The following is an 18241-nucleotide window of genomic DNA, read 5'->3' as shown; positions in this document are numbered from 1 at the left end:
TCCACGCATTCTATTCTTAAATAAATCTTGAAAAGAGGCTGCTATTAGACCATTTATGATTCGTATTCTGACCACTCTCCTTTACATCAACTCTATTACAGTTGCATCTCTGATGATAAACCATTAGTCTATTTATCCACACTCAAATTCGTTTACATATTTGGAAAGCATAATGTATATATACTCAGCTTATTCTTAATCCTCAACTTCTATCTTAAAGAAACAGACACAGCTATCCGCTACCAATTTAAGTTAAGCATTTCAGACTCTAGATTGAGCTCACTCAACAGAGACAAAAGCAACACAAAATAAAACTGTGTTTCATCTATGCCTATGCCTATTATAACACCTTCTATCTAACAAAAACACAACTATACACTAAACTTGGCTGTATATTTTACCTAACTTCCATTGAGATATACAAAAAGGTTCGAATCTCAAGATTAAATTTGAAAAATGGGACAGAAACTCAGAACTTCAAATACTTTCTCTTCACAAGTACACAGACCATAGATTGTAGTTCCATCATGCTAAACATTGGATACTTTATTATATTACTAAAAGAATAAAAAATCCTAAACTAGATTACACATTTGTGAAGCCCACCCAGTTTCATTTTTTCAGCTGCACTAGAGTTACATATCTGATGAATTGCCAGAAAACAATGTCACATCTGTCTATCTACACACAAAATTTGGATACAGGTAATCAGATCAGCATGTAATTAAGAGATGGACTTAATTACAATTCAACATAGAAATCTGAATCTAGAAGCCTGATATATTTACAAGAAAAATCAGTTATAGATCCAATATCTTTGCAATAGGGTTCCATAGCCAGGGTTTTTGCTCACTAGGTGGGGCAAAGTTCAGCTCAAACATTTCCTTGGAAATGTTGCCTGGCTCACAAAAGCCGACAAGCCTTGCCACAATCTCAGCACTCTCTTGAATATGCTGCATACAATGGGGGTTGGTCCAGAGCTTTTGAACTAGCTGCAGTTTTCTTTGCTTGGACTCAAGTGGAACTTCCCATTTAGCAAACAATAACTCTCTTTCTTCAGATGTGAATCGTGAACGCATGCGTTTGGCAAGGAGTTCCCTCTCACGCTTCAGAGCTCTTGCACTGCAGGATAAGGGGAATAAGACACCGATCAAATAATGTACCTTGAATCAAACTAGTAAAATACAAAAAATCAACACAAATTGAAGACTTATTGTACCTAGAAGCTAGAGATATAACATGATCATCTGCCATGTTTGCTGGACTTGCATTGCCTAATTCTGCAAAATGATTTTGCATCCATGTCAACCTGCGTAACTCCACTTCCATGTATATTTGATCAGTTTCATCTCCTTTAAATAGCAAATAAAACTGAGTTCTATGTATAATAGAAACTTGGCAGAGGTCCCAAAGCTCAATTAGCTTTCTTTGCTGTTCCTTGAAGAAGGAGCGTCTTGTACTAGGTGACTGCAAGGGAATATCCATTTCCACCTCATCTTCCCCAGAACGCCCTTCCTCTGTGTCAGCATTTTCTTCCAGTTCAAGGACCTAAAAGAAAAGATGGCTCAATTAGACCCAAGATATCTTTATATAAGGCAAGCGCATATCTTTATAATTGCAAATATACAATACCTGGCAAACAAGCAATTGCTTCTGATACTGAAGCTTGGCAACACGCTCTTTAAGCTCTGTAACATAAGCTCGTATGCTCTGAATATTCTCTTCTGCTGCTGTTTTGAACATATTTTGCATCTTTTTAATATTTACAGAGCTAGATCGACGATGAGAAGGAGTGCCTTCCCTGGAGGAGACTCCATCCCCGTCCTCACTTTTGGTTGGAGTGGACTTCTGACTTCCTTGAGGTGTTGTCATGATATTGTTTTTTGGTGGAGTATTCTCATTTTCAAAAGCTAGGGTCCGGCGGGTCCGAGGTGAACATGGAGATCTAACTAAATTTTGTCTGGGACGTCTCAAAGATGGACGACTAGGTGTAGGCACAACCAAATTATCTATAGATTTTTGAACTTGATTGAGTGTCTCTTCCAAAGTAGCAATGGTGCTGTCAGCCCCTGTTAAATCTTCATCTCCCATTGCTTGTAACCTGCTAATTTCTTCCTTAAGGTTAGCACCCATACTCTTGATGTCTGCATTATCTGCAGATGCCATATCTTTACCAACATTAGAACATCTGAGGTTGTGCATTTCCTTTATTTCTGCTTGAAGCAGGGCAATAGTTTCAGCTGCATCATGGTTCAGTCCTGATTGGGCTAAACGAAGACAGGCTATCTCCTTATGGAGTGCTTCCAATACCCGGCCAGCATCCTCACCAATTTCATCTTGCATTTGCTCAACCTTTCGAATTTCTTGCACCAGTGCGAGAGTAGCAGTGCTTGACTGTCTCACTGTTTGTCTCATAGAACTATTTCTGGGCCTACTAACCATGGTGGGTTCTGTTTCTTCTTTCTTAATCTCGGCAAGGGATTCATTTTCATATTCCCTTTCTCCAGTCTGCTTTAGCTCCTGCAGGTGAAAGGTCACTTAGAAGATATGTTTAGGTTAAAAAATACAAAGACTAACTCTGTAATTAAAAAAGTTATTTGCAGCCATTTGTGGAGACTTTACTTGCTGCTGCTCTATTTCCATTTTTTGATTCAATTCATCAAGCCGGGCTTGAGCAAGATCCCGTTGTAGCCTAAGCTCTTTCATTTCCATCTCCATCTGCAAGTTAACCTGACTTAGTTTCTTTTCTGAATGGATGCATAGCATGATTTGCTGTTCATTTATAATAATCAGTTCTAATGAAAATACCTTTTGAATTTTCAGCTCCTTCTCCATCAGTAATGATTCTGAAGATGTTGCTGTGATTGACTCTGGTGTACGCAATTCAGCCTCAAGCCTTGCAGCTTCAAGCCTTGCAACTTCTTTCTGCAATTGCTTAACCAGATCCTTATCGGAAATAACCTATTTTAGAACAATCGATTTGTGAGTAAGCCTTGAATCATATACTCACTTCTGCATCTCTTGAAAAAAGTACAGCATACCATATTCACTTGTGCAGTGTTGGTGACCTCCTTGGCACGAGTAGCAAACATAAGTGTATTTCGAGACTGCTCTACATGAGATGATGCAGGACTCATGGTACATATAATTGCCGTCCTGGAATTACCACCAAGAGAAAGCTGCAAAATCCGAGTAAGCTTTGAGTCGCGGTAAGGTATGTGACCATTCCTTTTCCCACCACTGCACCCACAATATCAAGAGGAAGTAAGCATATAATGCTGTAGCAAAATAACATCTGGGAAATAAAGAAACTTTGTTGTAATGTTGCCAGTCTATTATTTAGATAAGATCTATGCAATAAAGAACAGTTCTAGCAGAATAAACATTTTAGAAACAAGATAAAGATTATATTGCAGAATACCTGAGTTTACGTATTACAGTACTTAAAGTCAGTAAGCTGCGGTTTATATGACAACCTTCCTTAAGCCTGGTACCTTCTGCATTTGTTTGTGACGCACGCTCACTTCCAGCAAGATCAACAAAATTCTGTACAAAATAGGCTCCACCCAATCATATAAAAATTTAAGAATCATGAGAATCCTGTGAACAATAAGATAACCCTGCCTACAAGATTTGTTTGATGATGTTGACCAAGTGTCTTCACCAATCAATGTCACAAAAATCTTATACACAAAATAATCCAAAACTGAAATATCATAAGAATGTCTAAGTGTTTACAGCTACATTTATTAAAACTACAATCCCAAAAGCACAGCATACCAGGTTAGCAACAAGGGACTTGACGGAATTTGATGTTGATTTCAATGTACTCTCGACAGTCTGCAAGACAAAAAGCAATGTTACATAAGCAAAATGCCAAGCTCCTATTTAAACCAAGTTCAAAGTTTGATAGGGGAATTATTTATATGACTTACCAATCTAATAATTTGATGTGATCGTGAGCTTGTGTCATTTAGAGCTGTCTCTCCAACTTGCCTCTGAGCTGCAGAGGCCAAAACATTTACAGGCATTGGAAAAATAGAGCATCACCCATAAAAATTTATGGTCTCAAAGGATTAAACATAGGTAACAGAGAATCCCAATTTTCCAGTTACAGTATAGTATCAAAGCATTTTACCACTGTTAAAACAGTTGAAATCCTTGGCAGTTGTCTGAGACTATAATTCTCTTTATACTTATTTGACACAAAAATTGGAGAAAAAACTTAAATCTCAAATGCTCAATCTACCTTCGCAAATGGCAATTATTTGTCGAAGATGATCACTGTCTCGGGCAGATTCTTCAACCAGTTTTTCTACAATGGTCCCTTTCTGGATCCATATGAATTGAATTAGTATTTAGAAACACTATATTTAGAAAACCAAAACATCAATAGCAAAAATAAGAATTTTACCTCAGGATCATCCAATAGTCGTAGAGGACCACTCTCTGGATTCAGGAGATCTTTAACGATCTCATTATAAATTTCCAGAGCAGAAATTTTCAATACAAAGTTTTTATCTGGGTTCTGCATTAATAAAAAGTTAAGTAGTCAAGTTGCTGCTAGCAAACAATACATTATCTTTTTATACATATTTTCCTTTTGTAACCCTCTTTCTTCAAAGATCGCATCAAATATGTAGGGTGTTCCAAAAACAAAAATTGGAAATGATGCTCATACATTTTGAATGTGATTGTAGATGTCACTGATCGCCTGTTCAGTGATACCTCTCATGGTGAAGGTCTTTCCACTGGAAGTTTGTCCATATGCAAAAATAGTGGCTGCATATACCAACCAAAGGCAGAAAATTAAGAATGGGAAAAACAGAGGATCTGGAGGAGATCAAGGCATAAGATGCAGGAGATACAATTTACTTTACACATTGATGTCCAATTGAAGAAGAATGGCCAATCAAACCAGCGAAAAATGTATAGCTAGAACTTTCGGTGATACAGAGAGAGAAGAAAAACCAGCTTAAAAACTCTAAAAAATATCATAAATCAACAAATGTGCAAAATTCAAATGCCTTAAAAGATGAAAAAAGCAAATAAAAAATAGCATTATATAATAAGGCAGTGTGAACAAAGCCCACTTTACAAGGAAACTAGACGTCGGCACTAAAGCAACTTCTCTCTCTTCCAAAATCCACAAGCAAAAAAATACTCTACATATAAAAATAATGTAACACCTTGATTTGGTGCATTCCCTTTCATGGCCCAAGTAGTCTATAACTCTTACTTTTGTTTGTAGAATGTACCTAATAAAAGCAGTATCTTTCCCAAAGTATCTATCTTTTTCTTCCTCTCAGCACTTGAATATTTATGTTCCATACAACTAAAAATGGTAAGGAACTGGCCAATTGGTCCTGGAGAACTGGTGCCTTATAACTGCATCACCAGACTCGTGCCCTGCTCGTGAATACTCCCATCTTTCCTCTCACACTCCTCAACCTGATGATGGTTCATGAGTATGTTGATAAAAAAAGCACTAACGCAGATGCATCTAGAAACAAGATACAGTGGCCTAAAAGTTTTTAAACTTTCATGTTAACAAACGAAACTGCACAAAGTACACATGGATTTCAGGTTGACAAGAATCTCCTTTTCTGGTATGTGATGTTGATCTTAACAAACATAAATTACAATGGACCAATTCTTCACTTTGAGCTCTGCACCTTAATTTTGGGTGGCTTTAACCATGCCATTAAGATGGACATGTGATCTGTGGATCAGCATCTCTGCGTAACAGTACGGAATTTATCAAATTCACTAGTGCCAGACAGAGCTTGGTATGTTAATCTCCTTGACCTAAAAAGATTGGCAAGAAATGAGAAATGGCTCTTTAGATCATCGGGAAGGAATCTATAGTACCAGATTTGACAGCGAATGCGTACATTATAAGAATTCAATGCCAACAAGCTAAGCATTGCACATGAAGGAGATGATCCACAGAATCAAATGTTACAGAAATTTACAACTGCAAGACAATTGGAGTCTCAGGGGGTTATTTTTACTAACTATGATACTTACTGGACCAAATCAATTGTTACCAGAATTTGCAACACTAAAGCCAAGACAATTAGAGTTTCCTGTGGGTCTTTTAGTGACTGAGCTACTTCAAAGAATTATTTGATCAGGAGCGACACAACCAGTATTTCACATGTTGAAATGAATCCTAAGCAAAAACTTTCATGTATCGAAAGACCTACAATTTCAGTGTGCCTGAACAGAATAAGACAAGACATACTTGCCAGATTCGACAGTGAATGCGCACATTATAAGAATTCAGTGCCCACAAGCTAATCATTGCAGATGAAGGAGATGTTCTACAGAATCAAATGTTACAGACCTTTACAACTGCAAGACAATTGGAATTTCAGTGGGTTTTTTTTACTAACTATGATACTTATTGGAACAAATCAATTGTTACTGGAATTTTCAACACTAAAGCCAAGACAATTGGAGTTTCCTGTGGGTCTTTTAATGACTGACCTACTTTAAAGAGTTATTTGATCAGGAGCGACACAACCAGTACTTCACATGTTGAAATATATCCTAAGCAAAAACTTTCACATATCGAAAGACATAACAATTTCAGTATGCCTGAACAGAATAAGACAAGACATGCTTGCCAGATTTGACAGCAAATGCATTGCAGATGATCTACAGAATCAAATGTTAAAGAAATTTACAACTGCAAGACAATTGAAGTTTCAGGGGTTTCTTTTTTACTAACTCTGTTACTTATTGGACCAAATCGATTGTTACCGGAATTCTCAACACTAAAGCCAAAACAATTGAAGTTTACTGTGGGTCTTTTAGTGATTGAGCTACTTAAAAGAGTTATTTGATCAGGAGCAACACAACCAGTACTTCACATGTTGAAATGAATCCTAAGCAAAAACTTTCATGTATCGAAAGACATGCAATTTCAGTATACCTGAACATAATAAGACAAAACATACTTGCCAAATTCCACAGCGAATGCACACATTATAAGAATTCAATGGCCACAAGCTAAGCATTGCAGATGAAGGAGATGAACTACAGAATCAAATGTTACAGAAATTTACAACTGCAAGACAATTGGAGTTCCAGGGGGCTTTTTCAACTAATTGTGATACTTACTGGACAAATCAATTGTTGCCAGAATTCCCAACACTAAGCCAAGACAATTGGAGTTTCCTGTGGGTCTTTAAGTGACTGAGCTACTTAAAGGAGTTATTTGATCAGGAGTGACACAACCAGTACTTGAAATGTTGAAATGAATATTAAGCAAAAACTCATGTATCAAAAGACATACAATTTCAGTATGCCTGAACAGAATAAGACAAAACGTACTTGCCAGATTCGACAGCGAATGCGCACATTATAAAAAGTCAATGCCCACAAGCTAAGCCAGATGGAGGAGGTGATCTACAGAATCAAATGTTACAGAAATTTACAACTGCAAGACAATTGGAGTTTTGGGGGGCTTTTTTTACTAACTATGATACTTATTGGACCAAATCAATTGTTACCGGAATTTGCAACACTAAAGCCAAGACAATTGGAATTTCCTGTGGGTCTTTTAGTGACTGAGCTACTTAAAAGAGTTATTTGATCAGGAGCAACACAACCAGTTCTTCACATGTTGAAATGAATCCTAAGCAAAAAGTTTCACGTATCAAAAGACATACAATTTCAGTATGCCTGAACAGAATAAGACAAAGTCTATGGGACAGTAAACCCTATTATTTATGCATTGTGAAGTGCTCATCTTTCTGCATTTTAGTTTAATAATGAGCCCTCCAAATCTCTCAAACCATTCTTCGCTAGATAAATTTTGACAAGAGGCTGCTATAAAATCATTTATGATCCTTATTGTGATCGCATTTACAAAACCCCCTCACATGTCTCTTGCATCAACTCTACTACAGTTACATCACTGATGAAATACCATTAATCTATCTATCCACATTCAAAACTTGTTAGCATAATCAGAAAGTATTTATGTTTCTTACTGTGATCACATTTTCAAAACTCTATCTCCATTGCATTAACTCTACTATGGTTACATCTTTGATGCAAATCCATTAATCAGGCTATCAATATTCAAAATTTGTTTGAACAATCACAAGATTTTTTATTTCATAGAATAGAATAGAAGACTTTTTAAGGTCCAAAAGACAAAAGAAAGTCTATGGGACAGTAAGCCCTATTATTTATGCATTGTGAAGTGCTGATCTTTCTGCATTTTAGTTTAATAATGAGCCCTCCAAATCTCTCAAACCATTCTTCGCTAGATAAATTTTGACAAGAGGCTGCTATAAAATCATTTATGATCCTTATTGTGATCATATTTTCAAAACCATCTCACATCTCTCTTGCATCAACTCTACTACAGTTACATCTCTGACGAAATACCATTAATCTATCTATCCACATTCAAAACTTGTTAGCATAATCAGAAAGTATCTATGTTTCTTACTGTGATCACATTTTCAAAACCCTATCTCCATTGCATTAACTCTACTATAATTACATCTTTGATGCAAATCCATTAATCAGGCTATCAATATTCAAAATTTGTTTGAACAATCACAAGACTTTTTATTTCATAGAATAGAATAGAAGACTTTTTAATGTCCACAAGACAAAAGAAAGTCTATGGGACAGTAAACCCTATTATTTATGCATTGTGAAGTGCTGATCTTTCTGCATTTTAGTTTAATAATGAGCCCTCCAAAACTCTTAAACCATTCTTCGCTAGATAAATTTTGACAAGAGGCTGCTATAAAATCATTTATGATCCTTATTGTGATCGCATTTTCAAAACCCTCTCACTACTTTTCTTGCATCAACTCTACAACGGTTACATCACTGACAAAATACCATCAATCTATCTATCCACATTCAAAACTTGTTAGCATAATCAGAAATTATTTATGTTTCTTACTGTGACCACATTTTCAAAACCCTATCTCCATTGCATTAACTCTATTATAGTTACATCTTTGATCCAAATCCATTAATCAGTCTATCAATATTCAAAATTTGTTTGAACAATCACAAATTACAATGTAGTCCAACCTATTCTCAAACCTCGAATTCTATCTTAAAGAAACAGACACAGCTGCCCACTACCAATTTAAGTGAAGCACTCTAACTCTAGGATTGAGATCACTGAGCCAGAAAAAACCAACACAAAAATAATTGTGTTTCATTTATAACTTTGCCCATTATATAACACCTTAATTTCTAACAAAAAATACAGCTACACACAAGATTTGGCTGTGTACTTGTCTTCTGTCAAGATATTGCAAAAGTTCGGAATCTCAAGACTCAAATGATATCAAAATTAGATTCAGAAACCCATAGATTACGGAGAACTTCAAACCTATTCTCAAACCTCAATTTCTATCTAAAGGAAACCCTATTCTCAAACAGCTGCCCTCTACCAATTTAAGTGAAGCATTCTAAGATTGAGATCACTCAACGAGACAAGAGTAACACAAAATAAAACAGTGTTTTATTTATGTCTTTGCCTATTATATAACACCTTAATTTCTATCTAACCAAAAATACAGCTACACACAAGATTTGGCTGTGGAATTAACTTCCATCCGGATATTGTAAAGGTTCTGAATCTCAAGACAAATGATATTAAAATTTAATTCAGAAACTCATGGATTGCACAAAAATTCAAGCATTTGTAGAAACTCAGAATATCAAACATTTTCTCTTCACAAGTAGACAGACCATAGATTGTAAATTCCCTCATGCAAAACAATGGAAGTCTGCAGAGTTCCATTTTTTTCTGCTGCACTATAGTAACATATCTCATGACTAACCAGAAATCAACGTCACGTCTCTCTATCTACACAAAAATTTGGTTACAGTATCAGATCAGCAAGCAATCAAGAGATGGACTGAACTACTATTCACCAAAGAAATCGGAATCTAGAAGCCTGATATATATATATATACAACAAAAAACAGTAATGGATCCAATAGCTTTGCAATAGGTTTTCACTAAGGGGAGGGAAGTTCAGCTCAAACATATCCTTGGAAATGTCGCGTAGCTCACAATATCCAACAAGCCTTGCAACAATTCCGGCACTCTCTTGAATATGCTGATAGAGAGCAAGATCAAAAGGCCGGAAAACAAAAATAAACAAAATCATAGGGCAACCGATAAAAGCATAAATTTATGTGTACAATGCAGAACATTAACATACTAAAGAGCCTAAATAACTCACCATTGATGCCGTTGAGCGCAGATAGAGCCACATCCTTTGCCCCTTCTTCGTACACACGCTCTGTTGGACAAGAAGGGCCAAAAACCCTATCTGCACAAGAGATTTACAATTTCATCACACAAAAACGATTTCTACAGCAATAATCACATATGAATAAAGTTGAGAAAAGAAGAGTGGAAATAAATTAGATTCAGTTATTTATGTGACAAATTTGCTTACCAAAAGAGTACGAGTTTGAACCGTGTTTGAACACAATAGTCTGCTCAGTCTTGCACTCCCAAGCTGACTCATCCTTGTGAGACAGTTCTTTCCTGTTTAATGGCCTCACTCTCACTGTAACAAATATCTTCTCTTCCCTTACTTTATGACCTCCTCCTGGCGTTGTTGTCGGAGTTCTTTCTATTTTCGACACTGGAGTGCCAGGAGTTCGATCTACCGATACTGTCATTCTCGATTAGCAAAGAGACTAAACCTTCCTCACTTACTATTTTCTTCTGCAGTCCTCCCGAAGCGCTGATTCAGGAGGACTTCTAAACTAAACCTTGTTCCAGGCTTTTCCAGGAAAAAAACCCCCCGAATTTGTTCTCAAAAGGGAATGTCCGTAAAATTGCCAAAATCAACAGAAACTTTCCTCTAAGAAATGCAGACAAGAGGCAAATTTTATGAAGCAAAATTGCCACAATCAACTGAGACTTTCCTCGAGGATTTGCAGACGAGATGCAAATTTGAAGAAGCAAAATGAGAGGAGAAAATTCTGAAAACAAAAGAGGGCTCTGTGGCTGCCTGCCCGACTTGTATGGTTGAAATGTGTTATGAGCGGGCAGGACGAGGCCGGGCAGGGCTATTGCTAACGGCTATTTTTCTCGTTTTTGACTTTAATTTGTTAATTGATTGTTTTCAGGGTTTCAAATGTAGACAGCGACTGAACGGCTATTTTCATTCTGTCTCGATACCTCGCTTCCATAATTATTTACCATTTTCTTATTATTTTCTAACTCTTTTACAATTTTATTTTATTTACTTGATCAATAAAAATGTGCAACGAAATGATAGCAGATAAATTAGGAATCCAATCTCCACAAATGTTGCTAATCTTTCACAAAGATCGGGGCAAGCTCTATATCAATGTAGGATTACAATTTAGTCTTATGGAAGAGGCTTGGCAAATCGCTTTGTTTTAGTTCTATAGATTTTTTAATTTATATAATAAATAACTAAAAAATTGTGTATTTTTGTTTTAAGTATGGGCCAGGTTTCAGTGAATCTTTCAACGAGTTGTGATGTTTAATTTGGTTTTAGGAAGGGTTTGAAAATTTCCTCAGTAAAGAGTTCTAGGTGCATAGTTGTGATGTTTTTAGGAAGAGTTTTGAAAATTTTCAAATGAGGATTTTATGTTGGAAGTTGTATGATTTTGTTAAAATTTAATTTTCAAAAAAATATATTAAATATTAGACTCTATTTTTGTTGAATTTTGATAAATAAATGTTTAAAATGTTGATTTTATCTTTTAAATTATACTAATCTTTATAACGAATGATCAGATAATTCATATTTTAACAAGTACAATAATTTGAGGCTAGAAACATGACAACAAATGTATGGTAACATGTCAAGAAGGTGATGTGTGAATTGGTTGTGATATGTCTATAATTACACTTTTAATGTATAATTTTGTGTAAAGTTATATCAAATCTTATTGAATTAATATATCCTTAAAATCTATACATCAACTAGATAAAATCACTCACTATGTTTCAAGCTATTTTTTGTGATTCTCTAGCTAGAGTTCCACTCCTTCAATATTTGATCTTACATTCATATCAAGGTATTGTTTCCACATATTTTTCAATGCCCCATTACATTTAGGTGTGCAAGTGTTGTTGGCAGTATGGTCAGTTAGATGTCTCGAGAGTTGTCATTTATGGCAACATGTATTCAATATTTCATTTATGCATTTAGAGATAGAAAATTGTGTAAGTGTTAGATAGTTTGCAATAGTACAGAGACAAATGTGATGTGTACGGATGACACACTTTGAGTTAGCTCATGTGCAATTGAGAATAGCGTTGTGACAATGTCATGATGGCATAAGTCAGTGCATAGATGTGTACGGACAGTACAGTGCACGTTATGATTAAAATACCAGTTCAGGTATTTGACAGAACAGAACAAAGCATATAAGAAATATGAGTTGTACGACTTAAGGAATTATTTTGGTGACAAAATAATTACTAAGTCATGATGAACCAACATTGTGGATATTAATCCATAAGTGATTTTATATTATGTCAAGAGTGTGAAGACATGAAGGCCGACAGAGCAAAGAATTATTAATTTGTGAGATATAAGTATAGATATTATCTTGCACAAATAATATGAAGTTCATGTGAAAGATGTGTGACATGCGAACTATTGTGAAGATAACTTGAAAGATATGTGAGCCTTGTATGATGCGAGATCTAATATATGATTAGAGAAAGTGTGAGTTTTAGCAATGAGAAAGTATTGTATGTATACCTATACTTGTGAAGAACTTTATTGATTATTGCATGTTAGGGCAATGGGCTCTTCTTGCATATATTATATTTGATCTACCAACTCCTAACAGGGTTGAGGCTTCTAACAAGGCCTCGTCCTCTAATAAGGACTTGAGACACTATATGTACTTCATAAACTCCTAACAAGGTCAATATCCTTAATAGGATTCTTTTGTTTAGTGGATCATCTAGTGGGTATCATCCCCACCGGGGTTTTCCCTTGGCCAAGGTTTCCGTAGTTAACAAATAATGGTATTATGAGTTCTCGTTGTGTATGGTGATATTTATTGTTCAACATTGTTGGTTTACTTTCATATGCAAGTTATAAAGTAATTAACAGTATTCGGTTGTGGGCAAAAGTTTATAGAATATTGATTCACCCCCACCCCACGACCATGCCCACCCACACCCCCCCCCCCCCCCCCCCTGCCACCCACCAACCCTCTTATTATTATCTATTTCTAAGAAGTGTATTTCAACTCCTCCCTTTAGTGTTGGTCAGATCCCTTGTTCTTGTTTTAGATTTATGTGTAATAATAGATAAATGTACGATTTGAAGATTACATCAACACCCAAGATGAGTTGCAAAAACACATGAAACGTTGCACAAAAGAGTGTGCATGTAGTCATCTTACCTGATATTAAGATATATGTGATATTTTTGCAAATTCTACATGGGCATTGCTTATATAGGTAATGTGAGGGAATAGGATTTGACAAGATAATGGTGTGTTTTTAAATCCAATAATGTGAGACAACTAAATCAAAAAAATTATTGAATGTTCTAGGAAAAGAAATGAGTGAAAAATGATCTCATTAAAAATTAATCCTTATAGAAAGGCTCCTAGGACCTAAGTAAACTTACCATGTAAATTAAGACCTCAATTAAAAATTAGTTAAGTAAAATTTCTTACTCACACAAACTCTCCACCTTAGGTGAAATTTAGGGAGGAACAAATCAAGGAAAATGAAACAAGGATGCAAAGATGATACATGATGGGGGAGGTCTCTATTCTGCCATCACAAATATAAATCTTGCCAAGGAGGGACTTCATTTTTGTTAACTCTCATTGCTAAAGACTTGGATTTTTTATGGTTGAATATATGTTGGACATGTGGAGTCTCTATTATGAGGATATTTTTGGTATCCATTTGTACAAAATATCTTTCACAAACAAAGACAATGGGAAATAACCTTTGTAAAGAGGGAACGCAAGAAGCAATCATCCACAAGTGTTAAATGAGCAATGTGTAGAGGACTCATCAATAACCCTAGGACTATATTCATCTTAAATATACAATGGGTATCCTCTGCATAAAAAGGAAATAGAGAAATGGTGTACCCCCTCCTCACAATAAATAATCCCCTATGAAAAATAAAACATAATCTAATGTTTATAAACAACTTGTCTCCCCTTACAAAGAAATAAAACCAAGTGCAAATGAAAAAATGTTTCCCATTCTAAAAAATAATTGACATGAAGAAGTGTGAAAAACCATAAAGACAATGTCATAACTCAATCAAGTACATGTTTAATCAAAGAAGAAGGTAACAAACCCAAAAATCTACATAAACTAGGGGAGAGTACCCAGTAGTTGAGTGTGTTCCAATGGTTGCGATAGGAGTTGTTAACTTAACACCCACATTTTTTGATTAAATATCCAACATTTTTGACAAGATTGTACCAACAGTTGTGACTTTAAAGTTATTCTTGCTAATGATGACTATCCATAATTGAATAAAAAGTGTCCCTTTCCCCAAAAAAAACCAATATTGTGATGCCACATCAGCTACACAAGTATGGGGGTCTCCAATGCACTATATTTGGTCTCACTTTTACTTGGGTTGTTTTGGACACCTTGGCAAAAAGCATGTTGATATGGCATCATATTTGATGATGTGGCTCTGAAACCTTAGTTATAATCAGGTTACTTGCCAAGTAAGCTATTATCAAAAAATGGGAGTGATTTGAAATTTCCACATGGGATTTTGAGAAGCACGAAGTTAGGGTGCTCAACTATTGGGTCCTCTCCCCAAATGTTGAACAAGTTACAAAGGCAAAGATTGGTTTGACATATTTATGTTGATATTTATATATGGATACAAGATCACATATGAAATATGTATAGTGAATATTTATATGCATAACCATATGTGTGTGCATGTATATTTACTGATATACATATATGCATGCAAGTGTGTATATATGTATTACATGTATGTATGTATATGTCTATGTATGTAGCATGTGTGTGTATATTACATGTAGGTATCTATGTATGTAAACATATATACATGCATACAAATATTCATACATGGATACGTATACATATGTATATGCTTGTGTGTATATGTAGCATACACATAGACACACTACATGTATGTGTCTATGTATGTAGACATATATACATGTATATATGTATACATATAAATTTATACATGGGTATTTTTTACATAAGCATGTATAGATAAATATATTAATACAAAAGTTATTATGGGTATGTCTGCATTTTTATGTATTTGTATGAGTAAGAATGTTTAAGTATGTATCTAAATACATATATATTCACATTTATATATTGGTAGGTAAATTAGTTATCAAATGTGTGTATACCTATACCTATATGTGTGTACATATGTATGTGTATGTGTGTGTGTTTATATATTTGTGTCTATATACGTGTGTGTGTGTGTGTGTGTGTGTGTGTGTGTGTGTGTGTGTGTGTGTGTGTGTGTGTGTGTGTGTGTGTAGTGGTTGTGTAGTGGTTGGTGAACCCCTCCAACCTAGCTCACACCCTACTCCAACAAACCCTTCCCCCCCTCCCCTCTTTCCTATTTATATAAACCTTTGAATGATATAGGAGTGGATGAACTATTCCATGTTTATTTTGTCCAAGTGAAAGATTCCATGTATAGTTCAAGAGTTTGCCTCCAGTTCAAGCAATTAAAAGATTTTAAACTTTTAGTTTAGGCCCTATATGTAGATTTTTGAAGTATGACATTCAATAGTTAATTCTTTATAGTATGAGTTGAAGGCTTTCTCTTTCAATAAAGGATTGAGTTCAATAGTGATGAATTTTTCCTAGGGAAGGTTGTTTCTTCCAACTCCTGTTTAAAATAGTATGGCAATCAAAAGGAATGTAGGGCATCATTTTTCATTCTTCAACTGGTACTTCCATATTAGATTATATGTACAGTACACCTCCCATCCCATATTCTTGTTCCCTTTTCTCGTTCCTTTTTTTAATAGATAGTCATATTCCAAACAATATAGCACCTATTCCTACTAACTTTATAGTTAGGTTTTGATAGAGAATTAGTATTAAATTTCATTCTACATCTCAACTAATCTATCAAGAACTTTAGCACGCCCACTCTACAGGTTTGGGTAGGACTACTAGGGTTCTTGAAGTATAAGTTGTGAAAGTGAGTGTGTTAATTGAGATGCCCAGATGGCCATTAATCAAATAGAGAATTAAATTAGGGATGAATATTCCCATTTATGAATGGGTGGGTGGGAGAAAGGGATGAGTGGAAGGACAAGTTAATGTTCCACCCACCCACCTTGCATGAATAGGAAGTCTCATAGGCATATATAATCTTTTATGATGGGGATCTATAATTGGGTGGTAACTACTTAAAGAGATCACTCTACTATGGAGTACCAACAACTCTAAGAGATCACACTACAATAATCCATTACATATAAGATAAAACCCATTGGATTTCATTAGAATTCCCATTAACTGTCAGCTACACTTTGAATAACAAAACTAGTACAAGAATAAAGGGTCAATCAATAGAAAAAATTTGGGTAATCTTTAACCAATTATTAGTTTAAATAGGAAGCTTGATCTAACCATATATCAAGATTGCTCCAACCTTTCTAAAAATAGAATAGGTATGCTCTATATGCAAATGTGGGATCTCACCAACTTAAATGGGATCTTGGTATTCATCGATGTACACTTCTAGTTACATTGGTATTTCTAAGAGGTTTAATTATATTCTATTGTTTTGATTCCTCATACTAACTAACCTACAAAGCATGTGTATGAAAAATACTCACTCACTCTATGTACCTATATAAGACTTTATATTTCAAGCATTCTACCTAGTTTGTACTAAGCACGACAATAGAAAACTTGCCTACCATTAGAAAATATGGACCCTTTATTATTCAATACTAAAATATTCTCACCATTCACTTTTGAATCTCTCTCTCTCTCTCTCTCTCTCTCTCTCTCTCTAGATATATATATATATATATATATATATATATATATTGTTGATCTCATATTGGTTTTGACAATTGAAGTGTCAACACACTTAAGATAGTTACTAAGATCATGTCGAGCTAGTAATGCATGCCGAGTATAATATGTATAAGTGTCGAGTTGCAATGAGTGTTGAGTCACTCATGTGCTGAGTCAATCAAGTGTCGAGCAAATAGACAGTGCCAAGAAAGTTTAAGTGTTGAGTGAACAGTAGATGTTGAGTAAGTTCAAGTGTCAAGCCAGATAGAATTACAATCAATTTAGATTATTAGCATTACCAAGTGCCAAGTAAAACGGAATGGACATAGTTCCATTTATTCTCACAAGAGATGGATTCATGTTGAATCACTACTCATGAAACATGGGTTAATGAGTTTGACTCAAAAATCACACAGTTGAATCCTAATAACAATATCACAATTTGACTTGCTGTGAAAATTATCTCCTACTTATCAATTAATGAGTTTAAGGGGCATTCTAATGAATGGTTCATAAGGCACAACACTTGGTGAAGGTTTTTCAAATGGGGAAAACTCCGTAGTTAAGCACCCTCAGGCTAGAGTAGTACTGGGATGGGTAACCTCCTGGGAAGTCCTAGTGCTTCACCCCTGTGAGCATCACCTAGATCCAATGAGTGCTAAGTGTTCCATTTATTCTCATGAGAGATGGATTCATATTGAATCACTACTCATGAAACATGGGTCAATGAGTTTGACTCAAAAATCACATAGTTAAATCCTGATAGCAATATCACAATGGACATAGTTGTTTGTGAAGGCACAAATAACTATGTAAACCATTTTTTTGCCACCTTATGGTTAGATCTCAAAGCTTAGAGGATAAGATTGAATCTATTTAATTCCCCATGCAATCAACATGCAACCAATCAGAAAGATGGAATGATAAAGAAGCAAAAAGAATGATTCCCAATAGTAGATTCATACCTAAATCTAAGTCACAAAAATTTTATAAGGTAGTCAAAGCCCCATAACTCAATGATTGAATGAGATGCATGTGAGCGAAGAATAGAAGGAGAAAAAGGGGCGAATTATTTAGAAGGCATTCAAGGTGACTTAAAAGAAGGACAGAATTGCAGAATTAGTTTGCAGAATAGAGGATCAAGGTTACAACATTTTCATATCAAATCAAAAAGGATCAAGATGAATTGAAATGAGATCTAAAATC

General features: G+C 35.2%; 1 protein-coding gene across 1 annotated transcript; it reads right to left on the bottom strand.

Moving 5' to 3' along the window:
- Nucleotides 1-528: 528 nt before the first annotated feature.
- HIK (ATP binding microtubule motor family protein) lies at nt 529-11055 on the bottom strand. Its single transcript, XM_089818843.1, has 14 exons — nt 10461-11055; nt 10242-10331; nt 4682-4782; nt 4415-4528; nt 4250-4331; nt 3936-4003; nt 3781-3840; nt 3422-3546; nt 3042-3240; nt 2809-2961; nt 2623-2718; nt 1633-2520; nt 1220-1548; nt 529-1122 (listed from the first exon to the last, which is right to left on the bottom strand). Exons 1-14 carry the CDS (start codon nt 10687-10689, stop codon nt 801-803), a joined length of 2856 nt encoding a protein of 951 aa, XP_089674969.1. The 5' UTR covers nt 10690-11055; the 3' UTR covers nt 529-800.
- Nucleotides 11056-18241: the final 7186 nt, after the last annotated feature.

The sequence above is a fragment of the Cupressus sempervirens genome, chromosome 3, assembly GCF_028749045.1.
Source record: "Cupressus sempervirens isolate cs-2001-9-10 chromosome 3, ASM2874904v1, whole genome shotgun sequence".
NCBI lineage: Eukaryota > Viridiplantae > Streptophyta > Pinopsida > Cupressales > Cupressaceae > Cupressus > Cupressus sempervirens.
Note: the sequence above shows the minus strand (reverse complement) of the source record. Positions and strands in the feature narration are given on the sequence as shown.

Excerpts from the sequence above, each read along its gene's own strand:
- HIK (XM_089818843.1), bottom strand. The coding sequence starts at position 10,689 with ATGACAGTATCGGTAGATCGAACTCCTGGCACTCCAGTGTCGAAAATA. Across the intron at positions 1,549-1,632 it reads AGCAATTGCTTGTTTGCCAG|GTCCTTGAACTGGAAGAAAA; the intron begins GTATTGTATATT and ends CTTTTCTTTTAG. Across the intron at positions 1,123-1,219 it reads GTTATATCTCTAGCTTCTAG|TGCAAGAGCTCTGAAGCGTG; the intron begins GTACAATAAGTC and ends CTTATCCTGCAG.